Source organism: Mchenga conophoros, linkage group LG6, assembly GCF_057382185.1.
Source record: "Mchenga conophoros isolate Kocher_MC1m ecotype Shallow Benthic linkage group LG6, M_conophoros_male_GT1.1, whole genome shotgun sequence".
NCBI lineage: Eukaryota > Metazoa > Chordata > Actinopteri > Cichliformes > Cichlidae > Mchenga > Mchenga conophoros.
In genome coordinates, this window is record NC_140531.1 from 10,855,430 (window position 1) to 10,865,251 (window position 9,822).

General features: G+C 43.5%; 1 protein-coding gene across 7 annotated transcripts in view; it reads left to right on the forward strand.

Moving 5' to 3' along the window:
- Window positions 1-9,822, forward strand: part of mgat3b (beta-1,4-mannosyl-glycoprotein 4-beta-N-acetylglucosaminyltransferase b) — a 54,972-nt gene extending 45,150 nt beyond the window's left edge. For all 7 annotated transcript variants that reach the window (XM_085276131.1, XM_085276137.1, XM_085276132.1 and 4 more), the window contains 4 exons: window positions 3,160-3,589; window positions 6,057-6,694; window positions 8,847-9,129; window positions 9,292-9,822. In XM_085276131.1, the coding sequence (XP_085132257.1) occupies window positions 3,160-3,589; window positions 6,057-6,694; window positions 8,847-9,129; window positions 9,292-9,789 (1,849 nt within the window). In that variant the 3' untranslated portion in view covers window positions 9,790-9,822. The remainder of the gene's footprint in view (window positions 1-3,159; window positions 3,590-6,056; window positions 6,695-8,846; window positions 9,130-9,291) is intronic.

Sequence of the window (9,822 nt, forward strand, 5' to 3'; positions counted from 1 at the left end):
AACAGCACGACATTTATATAGTCGTCATTTCAATTTCTTTTATTTGCAAGTTGAAGCTATGCAAAGGTTGTCATTGTAGGCAAAACTGAAGTCTAGACTCGTGCTGGGACACAAGGTCAACAAGTGCTGGTGCAGAAAAGATTCAAGAGATGCCTTCTTGCCCCTAAAGTCTTTAGTCATTATTCGGATGCTAATTGAATCAGTTCCAAGAGGCCAGAGTGTCTAGGCAAAAAAACACAAAACAAAAAAACCCGAGACACACCTTATCCACACACACTGTTAACTTTAATGTTCGCTTCCTGCCTGCAGTCCTCCTGAGTCTTGACTCTGCTGATGCCACCCAGGACGATTAGTGTGCGTTAAGCCGACTCTTTATCTGGTCATCTGCGAATCTTCAAGTGGAATCTGTGCTCATGTGAAACCAAAGTGCTCAAAAAAGGAGGAAAGAAATCATGTTTACTTCCCTCTCTGTAACTGCTTCTTTCAATTTCTCTGCGTGTGCGTGTGTGCGTGTGTGGTGGGGGGGCTTTCAGTCCTCACTTCCTCCTTTCTTGCATTTCGTTTCATGTCAAGTTGTGTGGGAAACGGAGACGAGCTGAACGGGGAGAGGGAGTGAATGTGAAGGGGAATTAGAGATGATAAATAAAGTCGGGAATTGAAAGGGTTTGGAGGGAGGATGTGGAGCGGCGGCGCTTCAGTAATAAACCAAGCAGCACCAGCTTTGACCTCATCATATGCCTGCTTTACCTTTGACCTCTTCCCCCTTTCTCCACCCGTAGGCCCAATTCACTGAGATCTTTTGTGCTGTCATCTAAAATGGGAAAAGACAGTAGTTGCGTATTTCTCCGAGTTTCTGCAGTATCGGGGCTCGTTAACGGCGCGATGTGCCGGAGGATGCTTTCTCACAGCATTCCCCCAAAACGGCACCGACGTCTTATTTGAGGATCGCTTTTATCTTCTTGTTGTTGGGCTGGAAGTTACTCGTTACAGTCTCATGTGAACTTTTAGTTAGCAGCGTATTTCATTAACCTGGTGTCGCTGCGATTAAGTTTGAGGAGAATTGTGTTCATTAGCATGCAAATTGAAAAGGTGCGGCGCTTGTTATCTGTTATTTACTATTAAATTATGAATTTTTTTTAAACTTTTGCGGCTCTGCATTCAGTTACTTGAATTAAATAATCCTTTTTTGTGTTCTGTCATGTACACTTAAACTGATATGTGGCAGGTGGAAAGGCTGTTTGCCTGTAAATGTGCTCTGTTTGTACCTGGTATTAACCCGCGATCCGTAGATGCTTATCTGCACTCTAATATCCAATTCGTCAGTGTAAACGCTAACATGCCAAACTGCCCCCTCTGATGGGACATTTCAAGATTTTGACCTTCTCAGTATTTTTGTGGATGGGGCTGAATGGAAGGCTCTGTAGTGTCATGTTTTTCCCTTCATATGAGCCTCTGTGCAAGCTGGAGATCAGATTGTGTCGTGTGACCGCGGCAGGGAGATAACTTGTTGCTATAATTTTGTGCTTCTTGTTGTGAAACAGTGGTGCAGACTGCAATTGAGCTCTATTGTTGTTTGAGCCCTTTGCAAACCTCACAATGACAAGCTCTTTGTTTGTGTCGCTTGCTTTATTTCATATTTAATGATTATTCCAGTCATCTATAATCTCACCCACTTAAGATCGAAGTGGGCTGTGTGCGGCCTGCGGTGTCACACCCAGAGGTTTAAGAAACCTTCTAGGATTGCAGAAGCTCTGTTTGTGCCGTAGACGGCGACGGCGACAACATTAACCTGCTCTGCAACAGGTTAGAGCTGCAGCATGGGTTACCATGGCGATGCACCCTGGTAACAAACTCGAGTTAATGCAGAAGTTACCTGGATTTTTTTTTTTTTTTTTTTTATTTAATGCTAAGCTGCTTGCAAACACCTTAGCAGCTTTTTGAAACACAAAGTTTCCAACTTTAACCTGACTGTTGGAAAAAAGTTCTTCAATCATTGTCCTCCTCATTTGAGTAAAACAAATCTGCATCCCACGACATCACATCCTCTCGTCCGCCCAGCTGGACCTCACTTCTTCCTGCTCCTCTTCACATTCGTTTCACATCCAGTGGAAGAGCTGTGCTGAGCAAGCTTCAAGTTCATTTCATGCACTGCTGGGAAATGTCTTTCTTTTCCTTCCTCAGTACTTTATCCCTTATTCATCTGAGCTTAACATTTTCTGGCCAACACTATTTTTTAAAGACTGGCTTAAATGTAAGAATAAATTTTGCCGTGTAAGCACGGGCCGTCACCGTTACTCGACTGAGAAATCCTGCTTCAGAGCTGCTTTTTTGGCTCAAACATGGAAATCTGGGTGAAATGCTTAATATCAAGTGGACGTGGACATAAAGGAGTGTGTTTGAACTTGAAAGCAACTTTTCTGTTATGCTTTGTAGCTTTGGACGTCATAATCATCCATTAGTAGGGACACTTTCTTATTTTTGTTCTCATCTCATCCATATTAGGAAAATCGTCCATTAGCAGCTACGTCAGGATTATTAATGATACACACTGGATGCCTGGTTGTTTGTGTGTGTTAATTAAAAAAGAAGAAAAAAGCTACAGGATTGAAATTAATTCACGTTAACTCTGCACGATTATCAGCATGAATTATCCACAGTTCACTGGACTGAGTGAGGCCAAAGCGCTGCCGTGAAGAAGCCTGTTGGGGTTTGTTTTTTTTAATTTGAGCTCCACTTTGGTCTTTGTTGACATTTATGGCTCTTTAGCTGCTAAATAAGCAGTTTTTATTTCCGCTATTTTCTGTTCTGTTTGAAAAGTGTTTTTTTTTTTCTCTCCCATATTTTACTCTTTGGAAACACATCTCGTCAAATCATGCACAATCCTTTTAAGCGAACCTCAATGTACAAAGACCACGGATCCCCAAGATTGTTTTTGTTTTTTTTCTATATCTTTATACTACAAGCATTCAGCTAAGGGAAGAAAGGGCTCTAAGATGACTCCACAAAGTGAACATTGGCAAGTGTGTGTAATATTAGAGGGAGAAAAGGCAGGTTTGTGGCTCTGTTTTTATCTTGAAAGCTTGTTGCTTCTCATGACTTGTGCCTCACCGGTGGAGGTAAATGGTGCACTGATGTCTCTTCCTTTTCCATTTGTTCCAGGATGAAAATGCGGCGGCACAGGGTGTTCTTGCTGTGCACGGTGGGCCTGTGTGTCATCTCCTTCCTCCACTACTACAAGGCCCTCCATTACGTCTCCCTGCTGCGGGAGCTCTCGGCTCCATACCCCAACATCAAGTCCTTCATCATGGTGACCGGCTTCTTCTGGAGGGAGAAGGGTATGGCCACCACCCCGCTCAGCCCAGCTTCTCCTGAAGAGGCCCCCCCTCTACCCGGTCTCCGGCAGTCAGATGCCAAAGCTAGAGGCGTGCCGGGTCTCGGGGGAGGAGGCGAAGGGCAAGGATTTGGCCCAGGGATCCCAGAGGCCATAGCTGGAGGTGGAGATGAGGAGATGAGGCAACGAGAGGAGCCAGCACCACCACATCCCTGGGAGAAACCAAAGGAAAACCAGCTGGGAGACGCAGCAAATGAGGTAAGATGGGTAAACCCGAACGCAACAGCGCAGTGTCGAACGCCTCACAATTTACACCTTCAGACAAATTTATGTTTATGTATTTCAAGCTTTCAGCTCAAACTCCCACACAGATCCCTGGATCTGAGCCCTGTTTCTCATCCATTCCCAGGACTGTTGTTTTGCTTTCTGTCTAAAGCCACCAAACGTGCGCTATTAAAAATGCAAATTTTACCTCACAGCGCACCTGGGTTTGTTTTTCTAGACCCGGGTGACTCTGTTTCTTTTAAGATGTTAGTTTGCATCACAACTGTTGTGTTAAAACGTCAGAGTCACATGGCAGGGCAAGCAAGCAACCAGCCAAGGCAGCAGTATTTGACTTTTCTCCAAGACTGATGTGATGCATTGTGCAACCAGATGAGATTTCCCCAGACCTCCAGTATATTAAAATGTGTTGGTGTAATCCTGTGCTTCTTTACCTGGGGATCTTAACCCTTTAAAGCTGGTCAGAGCGGGCACGCTCCGTTTTGGGTAACTATTTTTAAATCCTGGTAGCACTGCAACCACGTGAGCTAGCGCAATAATGTTTTTTGCATATGAAACCGGAGGAGTTGTACTTACATCTTATGCCATCAGCTTGTCCTACGTCACGGTTTCCTTCCACATATAGCTTTGCAAAAACTGCACAAAAGCACTTGCAGCAATAAATATATATATATATATATATATATATATATATATATATATATATATATATATATATATATATATATACATACACACACACACACACACACACACACACACACATAATATTCCAGAAACACGCTTATCCGATCAGCTGTTTGTAACACTTCCTACGTCCATCAGCGCGAACTATCGCATGTCTGCCATGTCCTGCCCGAAACAGGAAGTGACATCATTTAAAGGGGGGTTGCACTTAGGTACCTAAAATAATTTAATGTGAAATGAAATCTTGCAGAGCATGCTGTGAGCTAATAACATCACTTAAATCCAGACTCAGAGTGGTGATTCACTACACACACGCACGCACACAGAGCTGACTCAAATCAACAAAATCTATTTAAAGCCATACATGCAACATGTTTCTCCAGCAGCTGCTGAACAAGTTGAAGCATAAGCATCTCTAAATGTTTCTGCTCATGTTTACCTTGCTTGCCTACTGCACCAGCATGTCTTAACAGCATTACAGTATCACTTGTGCCATAAACAAATTGCAGCATGTCTGGTGCTTCACTGAATGTGTGCTCATGCAATTTAGCCTCATAAAATGTAATGTGAGGTTAGTACTTTCAAAGCGGCTTATCTCAACACTGTCTTTATAGTGTTACCTCTATATACCCCCACGGAGGGTTTTAAACCAAACAATCAAGATGTAAATGAAGTGCGGACTTTTAGCTTTGATTCAGGCAGACTGCCTGAAGTCGAGAGCTCGTGGAGAGCAGCAAATGTTGCGTTTCCTTCCTTGAGATGCTCTTCCAGACCTTTACTGCTGCCACCTACAGTTGCTGCCTGTTTTTCTGACTCTCTGCTTCAGTTTTTCGTTCAATTACTGAATAACATGCTCTATTGCACTAATGTAACTGACTTGGCCACCCAAGAATATCTTATTTCTTTGCCTTGAGAAACTCTAGGGTTGCTTTTGCAGTATGCTGCGGGTCATTATCTGTTTCCACTGTGCAGTGTCATCTGATCATTGCAGCATTTGGCTGAATCTGAGCAGGAGGTATAGCCATGTACACTTCAGTTCATCTGACCGTCTCGCCCTTGAGTGTTCCCAGGGGTGTGCACCTCGTTGGAAACTCTCTGTACGTGACTCTGATTACATGTTGTGAAGGGTTTTTTCTTAACCATGTTTTTTGCTGTCACTCATGGCATTCTTCATAACGAGAGTTCAGGTGAACAGCTACCAAATGCATGCTCAACATCACCAAATCCATTTGTTTTGTAATAAGGAGGGAATATTTAGTGTTCATGCAGTGATTTACTGCAAGAAACAGTAAAAAGAATTCAATGCTAAACATTAATATTAATTTGCCCTAATTTATATTGGCTAACTGTTGTGTTTAGACTTTAAGACTTGGGTCTCTGAAGTTTAAATTGTACCTGCTGTTCCCAGGCACCTGGACACAAATGGTGCTGTCAAAAAAGAATGACTCATATTAGTCTTTGAGTTTTCCTAGATGCTATGGAGAGCATGTAATTCGGACTCACTATCACTGTGGATCTTTTTTGGTTGCCAAAATGGACAGAAATACACCGCACTACACAATTTGCGTAACCACCAAAATTAGAAGAAACTAATTAGTCTCCTGCTTGTACCTGACAGGACACGGGTTTGTCGTGTTTGTTAAATACAATTTCGCTTTAATGTGAATCTTACAGTGAAGAGTATAATGAGTAAAGCTGGTGTTTTTATTTCAAGGCAGAGTTGTGTAACTGTTTCCCGTTACTCTCTTTTATCCAGATTAGAGCTGAGGACCGCTTAAAGCGGTGGAATCCCGCCCACCCTGCACCGCCCGATAGGCTAGACCCTCCACAGGAACCAGCAAGAAAAGAGCATCATTTCAGGGATCCCATAGAATCCATGGGAGACCTCCATACTCGCACTTTCCAGCTTCAAGATGACAAAACCCCTTACTTTGTGCGCACCAAAGCTGGAGCCCTTTGCTTCAGGCAGGGGACAGAGGTAGCTACTCCTAAAGAATACTATGGAAAATCAGGGGGGTCTGCGGCTAACGGAGCAGTCGGTCGGGCTGTTGCTGCCGGGCAACGGAAACCTCTGGAGCTCCAGCAGCGGCCCACCATTGTGCCAAAGGTCAAAGCTCGGGCCAAGGGCAACGGGAAGCGGCTGGTCAAGTGCGTTTGTCGGCCTGGGTGGCACGGACCTTACTGCGGGGTTCCCACAATGGTGTACCACTCCAATCTGCCAACTAAGGAGCGGCTGACGCCCAGAGAAACCCCGCGGAGGGTGATCAACGCCATCAACGTCAACCACGAGTTTGATCTGCTGCACGCACGCTTTCATGAGCTCTCAGAGGCCGTGGATTTGTTCCTCGTGTGCGAATCGAACTTCACCGCCTACGGAGAGAAACGGCCTCTCAGGTATGATTCAAAGTTATTTTTTGGACAGGTGCATGTGAAGGGATTATAAAAACCGCCCAACCCCCCGCGGTCAAGGTGTATTTGTGTGAGATGTGTAGTCCTCTGTGGCCTTCAGTTTATGACTCTGTAGTGCCCGACAGTACGCATTGTGAAATAAAGTGCAAACTCGGCAAACTTTAAACTGGATTAAGTCACAAGAACAGTGTGTATATGTTATAAAGGCCATGTTATGTCATCTTTATGTCTTTATAATGATAAATGAGCTCACATGAGGACACACTGCTAAACAATAGAAGCTCCATTTGTGCTCATTTTTTTTTTTTCTCCCAGCTGCTTGGTTACAAACACACACACACATACTTCCCCCTTTTTTTTCTCCTTTATCCAAGTTGTGACGGCGCCGTTTCAATGAGTCGTTATTGTTTGCAGCTTACCCTCTTTGTTTACAGCCAGCCCTACTCGTGCTCCTCGAGTATCCGCATGCGGAATAACAATTACAGTTAGCTTCCTGTGGCGACGACATGAAACGCCTCGAGGGCAAATTTTACAGCAGATTATGACAAGAGCAGCATGATTGACTCTGCGTGTAGCCTTGAAGGGAGAGATCGGTGTGTTCAATCATCGGATGTGACACTGCATGAAAGCGGCTATGTTCTGCGATCACCGTCTTTCGCTATGCATATCAACAGGTTAATTGAGTTGTTCTTCTGGACAGTTTGGCGTGAGGAGAACGGCTTTTCTCTGCTGAAAGGTGCCATTTGTCAAACAAGTGCCTTTCTGAACTGTTTCTTTATCTCTTCTGCCACATTTTGACAACCTTTTATAAATGGGCCACAGCTGGAATGTATTTTGTTGACCGTTTAATGCGATATTGGTTTGCAATTTTTTATTATTTTTTTTTTTTCAGAGGGGCAAAAAATTATAATTATAAGCCTTTTAAATTTGTGAAATCCATTACAGGGAACGTCACATTATGGATGCATGATACTGCAGTTCTGTTGGTGTGTTTCCCACCAGAAGGCATCGTGTAATAAATGCAGTGAATCAGTTTCCTTCATTAATTTTGTTTCTTGGCACAGTCACCTAATGCCACTCAGAGATGGGGAAACTCGGCACAACTGTAGACTGTGTCAGCAACATGCTAATACACAAATGATTAGTACCCCTATGAAATTTAAAGTTTTTGTCCAAATCTTCCCAAGACAGCATACTAAGTTTCTGTAGAGATCAAATTATTTCAGAAAAAAGACCAGAGTCATTATTAGAAACTGAAAAACTGTCTTTTTGTTTTTTTTGTTTTTTTTAGCTGTAGCATATTTATTTTTAATGTTCATAGCTTGTAAAATCTAAAACGGAGGACAACCTTACAATTTACAAACCGTGAAAACTCTTTAGCTGTCACTGGAGAAAGCATCACACTAAAAAAAACATCTGTTTAGAGTAGAGAATAACGGTTTTCAATCACAAAAACAGGAGATGGATATACAAATTTAAAATAGTGTTTCAAGTGTCAAGAACTGGAGTAAGAAGTATCATCAAGAAATTTAAAACTGCTATTCACTTCTCAGTTCAATAATGGTTTTAAAAGGGAAATTTTCACAGGGGGACTAATTGTTGAATAATTATTAATAATTCTAAATAATAAGCATTTGTGTTACCCTTTAACACAATCCTAACGTCACAGACGGACATGTCTTGTAACTTTTGCTGCTCTTGTTAATAACATTACCGACATTGTTAGCCTTATTAATATTAGCCATAGCTAATAATAGCTACCCTTATAATAGCAGATTGGCTAATGTGGCTAACGGGTAACTGCTAATAGTCAAGCTAACTTTGGTGTGCACTTGCTAGCTCAAAATGTAGAAAGTGTAAGTAGGTGTTATTGAAACTGAAAATTCTCAGTGTTCGAAGTTTAGGAAAACTAAAATTGCAAGTGGCAGCCTTACTTTGACAAGAAGAATCTACGCTCTTGCTAACTTATGTCTGCTACATGTCAGTAAAGGAAAGCAATGGCTGCCTGGAACAGTAGGTAAAATTAATCTAAATGCAACTGTGTTACTTAAAATGCTGAGCTTAAAAAAAAAATCCTGTTAATTTTCGTTTGGATCAAAGAATCCACGTAATTACATTTTTGTAATCCCTCCCTCAGTTTCCTGCGGCTCCTTCTAAACGGTACCTATGACTACATACGTCACAAGATCCTGTACGTGTTCCTCAACCACTTTCCGGATGGGGGTCGGCAGGATGGCTGGATCGCCGATGACTACCTGCGTACCTTCCTGACGCGCAATGGCATGTCCAGGGTGGTCGGTGCGCGATCAGACGATGTTTTCGTCATCAACGATGCCGACGAAATCCCAGCACACGAAGGACTACTTTTCCTCAAGCTGTTCGACGGGTGGACAGAGCCTTTCGCCATCCACATGCGCAAGGTAACAGAAGTATCTCAGCTTTCGTGTGTTTTCTACAAGCAGCCAGTTTGTTACGTGAAATTAAGATCTTTTTCACCATGTAAGATTAAGGGAAGAATAAATGTGGTAACAGTATCTCATTCTTCTTGCAATTCTCCTGTACTCTTTTCTCTGTGTGTGCAGTCGTTGTATGGCTTTTTCTGGAAGCAGTTCGGGTCTCTGGAGGTGGTGTCGGGCTGCACGTTGAGGATGCTGCACGACGTGTACGATGGCGACGGCATCAAACTGCGTCGTCGCGAATATTACACTATGCCGGGTTTCCGCAAATACGAGAATGACACCGGCCACATCCTGGTGCAGTGGTCGGTGGGAAGCCCGTTCCACTTCGCAGGGTGGCACTGCTCCTGGTGCTTCACACCCGAGGGGATCTACTTTAAGCTGGTGTCGGCGCAGAACGGAGACTTCCCGCGGTGGGGCGACTACGAGGACAAACGCGACCTCAACTACATCCGCGATCTCATCCGGACTGGCGGCTGGTTTGACGGCTCGCTGCAGGAGTATCCCCCAGTGGACCCCAAAGAGCACATGTACGCCCCCAAGTACATGCTGGAGAACTACGACAGGTATCGCTACCTCTTGGAAAACCCTTACAGAAAAGAGTCCAGAGCGAATGAAGGCTAGGTGTCAGGTGGCCAAAAAAATTTAAATGAAAAA